This window comes from Lutra lutra, chromosome 3, assembly GCF_902655055.1.
Source record: "Lutra lutra chromosome 3, mLutLut1.2, whole genome shotgun sequence".
NCBI classification, from domain to species: domain Eukaryota; kingdom Metazoa; phylum Chordata; class Mammalia; order Carnivora; family Mustelidae; genus Lutra; species Lutra lutra.
This window is the reverse complement of record NC_062280.1, coordinates 39,593,020-39,606,926: the sequence shown is the minus strand read 5'-3', so window position 1 is coordinate 39,606,926 and position 13,907 is coordinate 39,593,020. Positions and strand designations below refer to the sequence as shown.

The window sequence follows — 13,907 nt, the reverse complement described above, 5'->3', positions numbered from 1 at the left end:
AGGAATGAAGAACCATTCATATATACATGCTGGAAATAACCTACTTTTATTTTACATGATTGAAGTCCAAAACAAAAAACCCCACCAAATCTAGCTCTTATTTCTATGTCCTAGTGTATCAGAGGTCCCCTTTCATATGCCAAGAACATGAGAAGGGGTGGTTGTCAGAATAATGACCTTGTCTGCTTATTTCAAGAGCCCAACATCTAAGGCCTGATAATATAGAAATCAAAATTGTACTTGTCAAAACTCATCAAATTGTGTAGACTTCAAATTTTTGCATTATTATATTTAAATTATACCTTAAATTAAGCAGCACATGGCAAAAAAGAGTAGGAAAAGAGAGGATAAAAATACATTATTAAATCCCGTGGCTAAATAAACAACAGGCAAAGCTTATTCTTGTTTTTTTTTTTTTCCTTAAAGATTTTATTTATTTATTTGACAGAGAGAGATCACAAGTAGACGGAGAGGCAGGCAGAGAGAGAGGGGGGGGGGGGGTGGAAGCAGGCTCCCTGCTGAGCAGAGAGCCCGATGTGGGCCTCGATCCCAGGACCCTGAGATCATGACCTGAGCAGAAGGCAGCGGCTTAACCCACTGAGCCACCCAGGCGCCCCGGCAAAGCTTATTCTTAAATAATGCTTCTGAGCTGCCTAAACAGATATTTCCCTTGGACCACTAAAGGGACTTCTTCAGTAAATGACAGTACCCTATGCCCTCAATCTTGATTTAAAAAAACTGGAGAGAATTCTTGGAGTGAAGAACAAGGATTGATTTTTTTCTTATTTTTTTCCATTATTTTTCAAATAATCTATGAACTAGTTTAACTCTTTCATCAATATGAAAATCATGCATCCTCATCCCAGCAATTAAGGATTTAGCTCTCCGGGTTTAGGCATTTCATGGTGGAGGCGGGGAAGGGTATTAGGTCCATTTATTTAAAATCGAGGCTGAAAAACAAATTAAAAAGTCCTTGTCCATCTGGAGATTTTAATATATTTATTTGAAAACCAAGTTCTGTGAAAGAGCACACTAAACAGTCATATATCTTCTCTTCACCAAAGACTTGGAGACAAGGTTCTTCGGGTCAGCGCAAAGGCAATGGTACATGCAGTGAGTAGCAGGTCTCAGCATGGATTTCTTCACAAACATCTCCAATACAGGCCTGGACAACCATCTTCAGATGAGCAATGAGATCCTAAGGAAGTGGGAAGGGGGAAAAACTAGGGTCATCCTTTGTTTAAAAGAAAATTTTTTACCATGAGCTGTCGATGTCTAAAACTAGCCCCTAACCCTGCCTACGCAGTCCTAACACACCAGTGGTGTGGTAAGATGGACTACGGTTTTTATACTCCTACTAGACTGAGTATTTTATCCTTTTGAAAATAGTAGGAATCCAATTTCTGGGACGTCTGGTTGGCTCAGTTGGTAGAGCATGTGACTCAATCTCAGGGTTGAGAGTCCCCATTGGGTTTAGAGTTTACTTAAAAAAAATCGAATTTCTAATTAAAAACTTCTAAGCCATCTTGTAGTTAATTGCCTTGAAAGACTTAATCAGGGGGTTTTCAGTAATGTGTGGTCAAAGGCTTGAGGGGGCTAATGTGAGTGTTCAGTTCCACACACAGACTAAGAGCTTATGGTATCAATACCGCCATGCGCTGGTTGGGTAAAGCTTAGGAAACCATCAAAGGCCCAAAGATAATTTTCAAAGCAATTTTACATAGACAGGAAGTTAGTATAAATCTCCCTCGCTCCATCAAAGGTCCAAACACTTTTGGGGGCTTGAATATATTTTCCTATTAATGGCAGGGTTTCTGCCTTAATATTTATCTGAGATTTCTGTAAAAGCTTTCATTAATTGCTAGTCAGTGTGTAACACTCATGGTCTCATGGTGTTAGATTTACAGCCTGGCATTTAAGTAGAAGAAAAGGATAGAAGAAAAGGATAAATTCTTATTGTCTGACAATGTATCTGTACTAGAGTGAGAAAACCTTGATTAATAGTTTATATGCATCTTCAAATATGTGATGACAATTTCATAACATTATTCTAATTTTTTGCATCTAAAGACCTACTTCAACACTGTTAGAACACTGGCATCATTTTTTTCAACTGGGTGAAGCTTTGTTATATGGTCTAAACTGACTCCGAAGTACTTTTAAGCACCATGTCTTACACACATTAGATGTCCGATATAGCTTCAGTAAGTAAATGAATATTAAGGCTTTAGTACCAAAAGTATCACCAAAGGAAAGGGGGAGAGAGAGACGGATCGGTGATCCATGGAGCAGTGCTGGCCATAAACTCTAACTGATCTGTAACAAGGGGCTCACATCAAAGTGTAAATCAACTCTATCATGAGCAAACTGTTGACTTTCTTGGGAGTAAGGAGTAAGCAAGAATTTTTCAATAAAAGAAGTATTGAGCAGATTGACATTTTGGAGCAAGCTCTCTACTCTCTCACAGACCTATGAGAACAGTTTTTAACCGCTCTGAATAGTACTGGTCAAACACTAGAGGGTAGAGAGCCAAAGGAGAAAGAAAAAGGAACTGGAGGTTATGTATGCTGAAGAAGTCAAAAAGAGGGGAAATTCTAACACCATTTAGGTAAATAGAGATTAAGCACAAAAGGAATGGAAAAAGTGACACGATGTCTCTGCCGAAAACATTTAAGATGTACTGACCAACAGAATTCCTTTGATAAACAATTTTATTTCGCACATACCTCTGGTCCTTAATCATCGATATACTCAAATGGTTCTGGAGGTTCTGGCTCTTGTTCTTCTTCCTCGATTTTTGGGCCATGGGCTGCCACCGGTTCAACCAGTTCCTCTGTGTCTTCACTGGTGTCCTTCAGGATGATGATGCCGCCAATGGAAAGCTGTACACACAGAGCAAGGGGTGAAGCAGCACAAACCCCGCTCATATTCTCAGACGGCTCCAGAGTCTAGCGCGCATATTTGTTAAATGGTACCTTAAGACTACTCAGATGATCTGGGAGTAAAGACCTGGCATAGAACTACATTTCCCCAGACAGCAGCCAGGAAATGCGGGTGTGCGCGCCTGTGTGACGCTACACCCGTGACAAACTGTTCGGCTGCAAGAAGTGGCTACTAAGACCTTCCTCTTCCATTCCTCCAGTTAGTCTGAGGACTAGACGAGGAAGGCAACAGTCGATGTCCACGACAAAGGACAGAGAAACTTGTAATCTATAGGGAATAGTTATAAACTTAACCCAGTGGCAGAACATCACTGTTCCCAACTAAAGACTGGTATTTCCTGCACTGCCTTGATCTGACTGGAGAGAGAAAGTTTACTTATTTACTTTTACCAATACAGCATTCTAATGTCTTGCTATTCGACACATGGTCCTGGACCAGCAGCATCACTATCACCTGGGAGTTTGTCAGAAATGCAGAAAACATAGCCCGACCTAAATCTATATAACTGCACTTAAACAAGACCCACGGGTGTATGAACGCACATTAAAGTTTGAGAAGCACACTACTCTAACAGATACTTTATTACTCGTGAGAAAATTATCATTTTGGACAAGAAAGACAATCTACAAGTGAAAAGCCAATTTCTCTCCAGTGATTTCAGAATGACAGAGTGAACAACATAAATATGACAGATACACTGAATGTTTTTCACTTGAATCTACAAATCCTTATGATACAAGGACATAGTAGATGGGAAACAAAAAAGAACTAGAGTGTAGAAGCAATTTTATTAGCCCTCTCCCAAATGTATCAGCAGAAGTAAATTCACACACCAAACTATTCACCCATCTCTGTGTGCTAATCTTATTCTATTTGCTTGGCTGTGTCAAAGGAAATGGGAAGCTGCTGTCTGTAATTAGATCAGTCAACAGTGGCAGGGCCCATTGGGAAAAACATTACTTCTACCAAAGCAAATTACTGGAAAGGAAAAGAAGCTCAAGCTCATCAGTCAGATGATTCACATATATACAAATAGCTCTGCAGCTCAACCTAATCTGATTTTTACTCCCTGGAGCTCTGCCCTGCCCTGCTATAAAACTGGTGTCTTCATGAATGTCTATACTATCTCCCTTGTCTTGACATGCATATTCATACACTTTATTTTCTAACTCCTTCCCCTAAAAAGTCTGCTTTCCTTGAAGAGAGCCATTTTATGAGTGGACCTAGCCTTAACTACCAATATGTACCTAAGAAAAATCATAGTACAAGGCCACTGTCCTAATCCTCTACGGTCTGAAAGTTCACCTGAGCCTCCTAAGGGACCAAATAAAGATGAATCATACCAAACAAGAAAATACCTATGTTCACAAAAAAGATTTCCTGTATTTGGGAAACAGACAGCTCCAGGTTATAACTGTACTATTTCATGCTCAACTGGAATGAAATAATCCAACTCAAATCCTGCAGTATAAACAACATAAGGAAAAAGCCTTATAGCAATGTGGTTTAGTTTACTTTATTTTTAAAAAGTAATCTCTACAACCAATGTGGGGCTTGAAACTACAACCCCAAGATCAAGAGTTACATGATCTGACCAAGTTAGCCAGGTGCTCGTGACCTTTTTACCACTGTAAAATGTTCTTTGTCTCCAGCAACAATTCTTTTTCTTTTTTTTTTTAAGACTTTATTTATTTATTTGACAGACAGAGAGAGCACACACACAAGCAGGGGGAGTTTCAGGCAGAGGGGCAGCTGACCAGGAAGCCCAATGTGGGGCTCAATCCTAGGACCCTGGGATCATGACCCGAGCCGAGGGCAGACACTTAAATGATGAACCATGCGGGTGCCCCAACCATTTTTCTTTTAAAGTATATTTTGTCTGATGTTAGTATAGCTGCTCCAGCTCTCTTTTTGTTACTTGTCTGCATGGGATATCTCCCTATCCTTTTGCTTTTAATCTACTTCAATCTTTGAATCTAAAGTGCGTGTATGTTTTAAGATCTTATTTTTTTAAGTAATCTCTACACCCAAGGGTCGGGCTCCAACGAATAACCCTGAGATCAGGAGTTGAATGCTTTGCGGACTGAGCCAGCTAGGTATTCCATAAAGCATGTCTTTAGTAGAGAGCACGTAGTTGCATCATTTCTTTTTTATATGTTTGGCTTATCTCAGCCTTTTAATAGGTGTGGTTAGTCCACTTATATCTCCTGTGATTAGGGCCCCTGGCTGGCTCAGTTTATTGATACAGCATGAGACTCTTGATCTTGGGGTCTTGAGTTCCAGGCCCATGTTGGGCCTAGAGCTTACTTTAAAAAAAAAAAGAAAAAAAGACATCTCATGTGATTACTAAGATTTGCTCCTGCCATTTTTTTTTTTAAAGATTTTATTTATTCATTTGACAGAGAGATCACAAGTAGGCAGAGAGGCTGGCAGAGAGAGGGAGCGGGGAAGCAGGCTCCCTGCTCGGCAGAGAGCCTGATGCGGGGCTCGATCCCAGGACCCCGAGATCACGACCTGAGCCGAAAGCAGAGGTTCAACCCACTGAGCCACCCAGGCGCCCCTGCTCCTGCCATTTTGATGTTTTTTTTAATGTCTTATATATTTTTGTTTCTCAATTCTTCCACTGCTGGCTTCTTTGGTATTAAATAGATATTTTCTAGTTTACTAAGTTTAATTTTTTTGTTTCTTTTAGTCTACTTTTAGAATTATTTTGTCAAGTGGTTGCCTTTGGGGTTGCAATTAACATCTTGATCTCGCCGGAAAACTGTCACTTAATTTCAGTAGTATACAAAAACTACACTTCAATATACCGGTATTTCCCTATTCCTTTGTGTTATGGGCTGAATGTTTGTGTCTTTCCACCCTGCCATTCATATGTTGAAATCCTAACCCCCAAAGTGATAGTATTAGGATGTAGACCTTTAGGAAGCAATTAGGTCACCAAGGTGAAGACCTCATTAATAATGATATCAGTGCTCTTATAAGGAGAGACATGAAAAGAGCTAGTTTTCCTTTCTCTCTGTCATATGAAGATACAATGAAAAGAAGGCCTTTACTAAGTAGGATGAGGGCCTTTACTAAGAACCCAATCATGCTGGCACCCTAATCTTGGACTTGTAGCTGCTAGAACTGTGAGAAATGTTTGTCGTTTAAGCCATTCAGTTTTAAATACTAGGTGGCAATCTGCTATAGTGCCAGAACCTTGACATATTTAATGCATATTTTAACTTTACACTTTCATACAGTGTGTGCACAACTTATGACTACTTTATACACTTGTCTTTTAAACCAGACAGGAATGTTGGACAGTACAATATTCCTCATTTAACAGATGAGGAAATTGAAACAAACATTAAATGACTTGTCTTAGTTAAAACAGCTAAGAAATGGCAGAGCTGGAATATAAACTTAGTTCCACCCAATTCTAGCTCTTTACCACTAAATATAGCCATCTTCCATCCCTGTCTGTCTCCTCTAGATGATAATCTAGTCAGGTAAGACCCTGGCTCACAAGTGTAGGTAAGAGATGCCTTCTACTCACCACCATCAGGGACCACTTTCAAGTAGATGAGAATGGGTTTATTTTTTTTTTTAGAAATCTCATCTATAACATTTTAGGCAGGTCCAAGATCTGGATGTATTAAATGTGTCTACTACTGGCTTCCTAGTTTTTCCAGTTTCAAAACATAGAGAAAAAAGACATTATCATGCTCAAATTACTGATTTGCATTTGTTTCTAACCTGAAACTCATTCTTCCAAAGAAAAATTAAATGGCAGGAAGATCCTTTTCAAATTGTAAAATTCAGTGCTCTAACGCCTGTGTATTAACTTACATTTTCAATCTTTTTTTTTTTTTTTTAAAGATTTTATTTATTTATTTGACAGAGAGAAATCACAAGTAGGCAGAGAGGCAGGCAGAGAGAGAGGAGGAAGCAGGCTCCCCGCTGAGCAGAAAGCCCGATGCGGGGCTCGAACCCAGGACCTGGGATCATGACCTGAGCCGAAGGCAGCGGCTTAACCCACTGAGCCACCCAGGCGCCCACATTTTCAATCTTTGTCACATTCCTGAGTTAGGTATAATTCTTATTTTCAGTAGAGGAAACTGAAGCAGAGAAAGGTTTAGTACTAGACTCAAGAGTCAAACTCAGGATGTCTGATCCCAGAGTCTATGTTCCTAATGACGATGCTGTGTTAGAAACGTCTATAGTGTACCCTTCTGGTAGAGGAAGGATGTTTGTAGGGTTACCCAAAGGAAAAAGAAAATCTCTCCCAAAATCTACATGAAATGGGAGGGAATGTTCTCTCTTTTGCTAAGAGATTTGTACTGAGAGCTTTCTCCAATGCTTTGGAGATGTATCCTCTGTCAATATACCACTGTCCCATGAATTACTATCCCACTGGTATATAGCTTAGGGCCATCAATAACTTACTGGTTTGAAAGGCTGGTATCTACAAGTCTCTGGCATGGTCAGGACCTTAAGCTGGGCAGGCATAACTCGGGCAGGGTTATCCAATAACTGGAAGTTTGGCTCAGGTTCCTTTTTCTTCTCTTTTTCTTCCTTTTTTTCTGCTTCATCCTGGAAAATATTAAAAAAATAGCCTAACAAAGGTTCACTTCTCTTCCACATCACTGAATAATGTTTGATAAGTTTACTGAGTAACTCGCAGGCACAAAGGGTAGCTAGGATTAGATATAATGAAAGTACAACCAAAGTCATACTAGACTCAGAGGATGGAGAGGGTAACTGTGAAGGGTGAGAATCTGTGTAACTTGGTTTTAGAGGATGAAGTTTTTCTACCAGGGGAGACCAGAAAAAGATGGTCTATTTAAACAAATGATATTCTCCTTGCTTAAAGGGACTTTATTTCTCCCACTATCATCTCATTGTCTGAAAACTCTACACTGCCCTTCAAAACACACTTTAGTTATCATTTTCTCCAAGAACTCAAGTATCTTCCAATTAGAACTATTGGAGTCTCTGCTTGGGACAGGATACTTATTTAAGGGAAGCCAAAAACAAGGTATGGTAACGTTCACTTAAGGAAGAGTCTGGACCATGACAGAGATAGATATATCAACCCACATGACCACCAAATTATACCTACCACTTCCATTTTCTCCTCTTCTTTTTTCTCCTTCTCTTTTTCCTTCTTTTTAGCCTTGGCAGTAATAGATAACACAGCAGTGGAAACCTGGAGGAAGCAAACAGGGTAAATCATAATCCCTTACCTACACACAAACATACAAGCCCGAAGAGAACTCAATTCGACAATACTACTTAGTTTCCTGGCAGTATCATAAAAAATCAAATCATTAGGGAATACATGGGAAAAGCAAGCAGCAAATTTATTCACATTATTTACTAGTATGGTCCTCAGGTGACTTTTTTAGTTCCTGGAGGCTTGTGTCCTATATAACTTGTTTTTTTTTTTTTAAATCTGTAGCCTACCTTAGATGTGGATTTGCTACCATGCAATTCTGAGATATCTGGGTACTGCACCTTTTTTTACTTCATAGGGAAAGCACTAAAAAACAAAAAAAAATCCTCCAAACGTGGTCATAAAGATATTCTTACTGTATTAGATGTCCTACAACTGTAATACACAGTGGGTAAGTGGTTAGCCTAGAATTACCCTTCCTGATGGGTCTCACTGAAATCAGGGTGAAAAAGACTTTGAAAGGCTGGTACTACTGGTATAAATCTGATTTTGTTTCTGACCCAAAAGCTGGGCATTTGAAACAGAGCTGATGAAATGAGACGAGATGTTGTTGTCAGAGGATAATCATCACCCACCATCCTCAAATTTGGTTAATTATATAAATATCCCCACTTACACACAATGTCTATAGCAAATAATCAACAACTGGCTAGTATGGAACACTACCTTGAGAGGAAAAAAACATTTTCTTAAATGTAAGGTATCAGAAAGGATAATTTTACTGAGAAAAAAAGTCAGGGGCAAGTGCAGCTCTTGAATTCACTATAGTCTGATTTAACACACATCAGTGAGTGTTCTCAGATACCGCTGACAGAGGAATATAAGTTGGTTATATCCACTTTGAAAGAAAATTTAGTTAATACCTATGAAAATAAATAATGTACATTACTTTTCATCAATCACATCTCATACCCTATCCTACAGATACACTTGTACAAGTTCACAAATACACGTATATGAAGACTCTTAATCTCATTTGTAATAGTGATTAATTAGAAATCACCTGAAAATGTGCATCAAATGAAGAACCGAGAAGACAAGTAATGGTATGTATACCTAAAGGGATTGTCCACAGCAAACAATGAGATCCATATATATTGAAATTTCTAAAAGTTATTTTTTTTTTTTAAGATTTTATTTATTTGACAGAGAGAGAGAGAGAGAGAGAGATCACAAGTAGGCAGAGAGGCAGGCAGAGAGAGGAGGAAGCAGGCTCAGTGCTGAGCAGAGAGCCCGATGTGGGGCTCGATCCCAGGACCCCGGGATCATGACCTGAGCCGAAGGCAGAGGCTTAACCCACTGAGCCACCCAGGCGCCCCTGTTTTTTGTTTTATTTTAAGTAGACTACACGCCCAATGTGGGGCTTGCACTCATTATCCTAAGATCAAGAGTTGTGCACTCTATTGACTGAATCAGCCAGATGCCCTTAAAAATTGTCAAAGTAAAAACTATAAGCTGCAGAACAGTATGTCAAAAATAATTCTATCTGTGGTGTAAAAAGTTTTGAAATGTGTGGAGAAAACATTTGGAGGGATTCAAATTATGATTCCTGCAACATGGGACCTGGATGACTAGGAGAGAAAAAGAGCTTTTACTTTACATTCTTGTGTAATGTTAGATTTTACCATAAGAAGTATTATTTTGAAAATACTAATTTAAAACATAAAAATATTTAAAACAAACCCAACGAAAATACTAAGTAGCTTCTATATGTAAGTATAAATGCTCCCCAAGGGAACAAAGAACTTACCTTTTCCTTTTCTTTTTCTTTTGGTACTTCCAGAGGGGCAGGATATGCAAATGTGGATGGTTTACAGTTTGATTTATACTGAACTTTCGGCATCTGAAGAAATAAAAGAATTTTCTCCCTTACGTTAAAATAACCCAAATCAAGATTTAAGAATTCTATGCTTTCAGTCAGACGTTTCAATCCAGGCTAAATGTTCTCTTATAGTACCTATAGGGATCTGTTTTCTCACACTGAATTTGTTCTGAAGTGCTTTATGGAACTGCCTGTAGTTCCCTATACTTTCCTGAAGCTCTGTGCCTGTTCAGAGGCACCTCTTCATCTCATCTTTACTGGCCGTGCCCCCTGATTTAGTTAGTGGGTTAAGTCCCACTCACGGTGCGAGCATCAGATCAACTGTTACCTCCTTTGTAAAGTGTTATTTGATTATCTAACCTGCATACCTAACTTCCATGTACCTTCCTTATACCACTCCAACAAACACACAAGTCTGTACAGTTTCTGTGTCACATAATCCCTCCTAACAAGAGTCTAACATGAGCCTAATGAGAAAGTTAGCTTCACATTACTTATTGAGTAGGTGTTACATTCACTAGTCTGAATTTTTCTCTATTTCCCCAATTTACACTGATAGAGAATGGTAATTGGCATCACATTCACCAGGATAAGGAATGTCTTTTTCATCCCACTTTCCTTATAAAGAATGGAAACAGAGAACAGGAAATTGTGTGTTAGAGGAAAAAGTCCCTATAGATTGTGTAAGATGTTTTAAAGCTTAAAGGTTAGGGATTGTGAAACCTAGAGTCGTCTTCTTCCTCTTTTTTGATTTTATTTATTTATTTGACAGAGACAGAAAGAACACAAGTAAACAGAATGGCATGCAGAGGGAGAGGGAGAAGCAGGCTCTCTGCTGAGCAGGGAGCCTGACATAGGGCTTGATCCCAGGACTTTGGAATCATGACCTGAGCCAAAGGCAGACGTTTAACAAACTGAGCCACACAGGTGCCCCTAAAGATTCTTATCTTGAAAGATAAAACTGCTCAATATTTATAAATGTGAGTAGTTTTATGCTCAAACACTTAAAGGATAAATGGCTGTATAGCTAGCTATACTGGAAAAAAAAAAAAAGGCAACTGGATGAAATAATCTTTATCAGCCATTTTCTGGCCTCCAATTTTTCCACTCTGAAGTTTAACAAACCATTTTAACACAAGTGATGCCCAGATTTAAGAGTATTTGAAGGTCAAAAAGCCCCTGAGAAGACAGAAGAACAGGTGAATCATCAGGCCACAGGACTGAGAAAGACCTAAGCAAAAACCCCATTTAAAAAAAAAAAAAAAAAAAAAAAAAGGATGGTGTGATGACAGGGGATGGGTCACCTTTAGTCCTTGAGTCATGTGACCAGTTTCTGTCAGATTCCTCAGATCCTCAACTTTGGCCTTGTTTTTTGCCACTACGAGAGAGACATCCTCCCATTTTGCTCTTCCCTTTAGCTGTAATCCTTTCTTCCATCAAATATTCCAGCATCACACAACTCTGAAACATGGCCCTGTCTCAAACCTTCATTCCTTACTAAGATGTAGTTCGGGTCACCTTTCTTCCTTGCCAAGATTACTGCAATAGCATTCATTGTAATGGACTTCCACTGATACCAGAATGTTGTTTCTAGAATGCAAATCTCATCATGTCATTTATCTGCAAGAAATCCTTCAATAGCTCCCAAAGAACTTAAGTAATAAAATTAAATAAAACTGAAGAGTGATCTATAAAGCTTTCTCATATTTTTATATTTTCCCCTCTCTTACCATTCCCTCTCAACTGATTCATCCAAGGTTAATGCTAGTAGGGAGATTTGATTTTCAAAACTTCCACTGACACACTCCACTCAACAAGGTGATGACTCAATTTAAAGGGGGAAATACAATATTGGTGAGAGGCCAACTCATCTTTAAAATTTCATGAAAATTCTGATGAGTGGGTGGTTAGGATACAGTGAAGATGATACACTATAAAACCGAGGTGTTACAAACATACCTTTAAGTCCTTGTTAAGGCCAATGACACAGGTAGGGGTATAAGCCAATGACAGGAAGTGTGAAAGAGGAAACCAGAACCAGAACTGGGTAAAGACAAGGACACCAACTACAGAAGGCATATGGGTGTGCCCAGTCCTGGACTGCAAGGAGATTGTGACATTATGACCACCTGTAGAAAAAGAGAGAAACAATGAAACAATGAACAAGAATCCAGTAGGGTAATAAAGATATCTAAGTATTGCACTAGGGAAGCATTTGGTGATTATTTTAGGAATACAGTTCATAAAAGCTAATACAGAGTAGCTGGAATTTGTTAATGTTATATTTTAATTGGAATCAGGGTAATCTAGACCTTTTTTCTATATAAGTAAGAATTTTCCAAAAACAAAGCCTGAAGGATATAAAAACTGAATGTTAAATTAAATATTAATCTCTATTATACATTAGGGTTTTTAATGTCCTAAGAAGTAAAACTTTAGTATACATCATATTTACAAACAATAGCAAAGAGGCCAGAGGCAGATATTGTTTGCTTAGTTTTACTCTTTCTTTTTTAGTTATGTCTGAATATAGGCAGCTCCACCATTAACTAGCCTTGTGACTTTGGATAAATCATATTCCCTCTAAAGTCTCTTTTCCCATTGGCAAAATGAGGGTTTGGACTAGAGCACTGGAACTAGAGCTCTACCACCAACAAAAGAAAACCTTTAATTTCCATCCAACCTTCCAGTCAACTGAAAATTTTTTTGCGGAAGCACAATATGTGAAACAATGAAATCAAACCTAATTCTATTTAATCAGAAGTTTGGGCTGTTGAGAGGCTGAATGGCTCAGCCTGTCCTGTTCACGAACTTCTTGCCACATCCCCTAGACTATCCCTTGACGGAGTGCAGAGAAACACAGTCTGAACCCTAGTGAATAAGAACTAAGATCCAGCATCAGTTCGCTGGATCTTTACTGGGCCACTTTAGAAAGGGTGAGATTCTAGGAGGCTATTAGGGGTTGCAAACTTGAATGCCTTTAGGAATCAGTCAGGCAAACAAATGAGAAAACCTGGACTGGAAGCAGTGGGGAACTGAAGCAACTGGAAAGTTCATGTCATATTTAAAGAGGACATGTTACTAAAGGTATACGTCCAGAGTTGCTAGGTAATTCTGCTTTTAAAAGTAGACTCTCGGGGCGCCTGGGTGGCTCAGTGGGTTAGGCCACTGCCTTCGGCTCAGGTCTTGATCTCAGAGTCCTGGGATCGAGCCCCGTATCGGCCTCTCTGCTCAGCAGGGAGCCTGCTTCCTCCTCTCTCTCTGCCTGCCTCTCTGCCTGTGATCTCTCTGTCAAATAAATAAATAAAATCTTAAAAAAAAAAAAATAAAAGTAGACTCTAATCTGGATTTTGTCGAAAATTTTGCACCCTGGTTAGGCAGACAAACATGTTTAAATCTGATTTGGCCCACAGGCTGCTGTATTGCAGCCTCTGGTCTATATAACAGTATTAGTGTTGGACCCCAGAACTTTGAGACACCAATCTTTTAGTTTATATAAGATACCTGATAAAGGGTATCTCAGTGGCTCAGTCCGTTAAGCATCTGACTTTGGCTCAGGTCATGATCCCAGGGTCCTGGGATCAAGTCCTGCACCGGGCTCCCTGTTCAGTGGGAAGTCTGCTTCTCCCTCTGCCCTTCTCCCCCCTTGTGATCTCTCTCCCTCTCAAATACATAAAATCTTAAAAAAAAAAAAAAAAAAAGATACCCTATAAAAATGGAGCTTATCTGTGCCTAGTCACCATCCTAAGTTGAATTCCAATTCTGGATCTCTATTGGTCACATTTCACTTCTTTTAACTTCAGTCTCTCCCAGATGCTGCTACATTAGAGTCAGGAAGTGAGTACTAATTTTACTAAACTAAAAAAGCACTTCAATTTTTTATAAAAATCAAATAATCTAGATTTTATTTGGAAAAAAATC

General features: G+C 39.1%; 1 protein-coding gene across 1 annotated transcript in view; it reads right to left on the bottom strand.

Moving 5' to 3' along the window:
- Positions 1 to 982: 982 nt before the first annotated feature.
- PSMD1 (proteasome 26S subunit, non-ATPase 1) overlaps positions 983 to 13,907 on the bottom strand; it is a 95,546-nt gene continuing 82,621 nt past the window's right edge. The window contains exons 20-25 of the mRNA XM_047721303.1: positions 11,946 to 12,115; positions 9,915 to 10,007; positions 8,051 to 8,137; positions 7,375 to 7,521; positions 2,727 to 2,882; positions 983 to 1,198 (exon numbers count right to left, since the gene is read on the bottom strand). Coding sequence (XP_047577259.1) covers positions 2,736 to 2,882; positions 7,375 to 7,521; positions 8,051 to 8,137; positions 9,915 to 10,007; positions 11,946 to 12,115 — 644 coding nt within the window. The 3' untranslated portion in view covers positions 983 to 1,198; positions 2,727 to 2,735. The remainder of the gene's footprint in view (positions 1,199 to 2,726; positions 2,883 to 7,374; positions 7,522 to 8,050; positions 8,138 to 9,914; positions 10,008 to 11,945; positions 12,116 to 13,907) is intronic.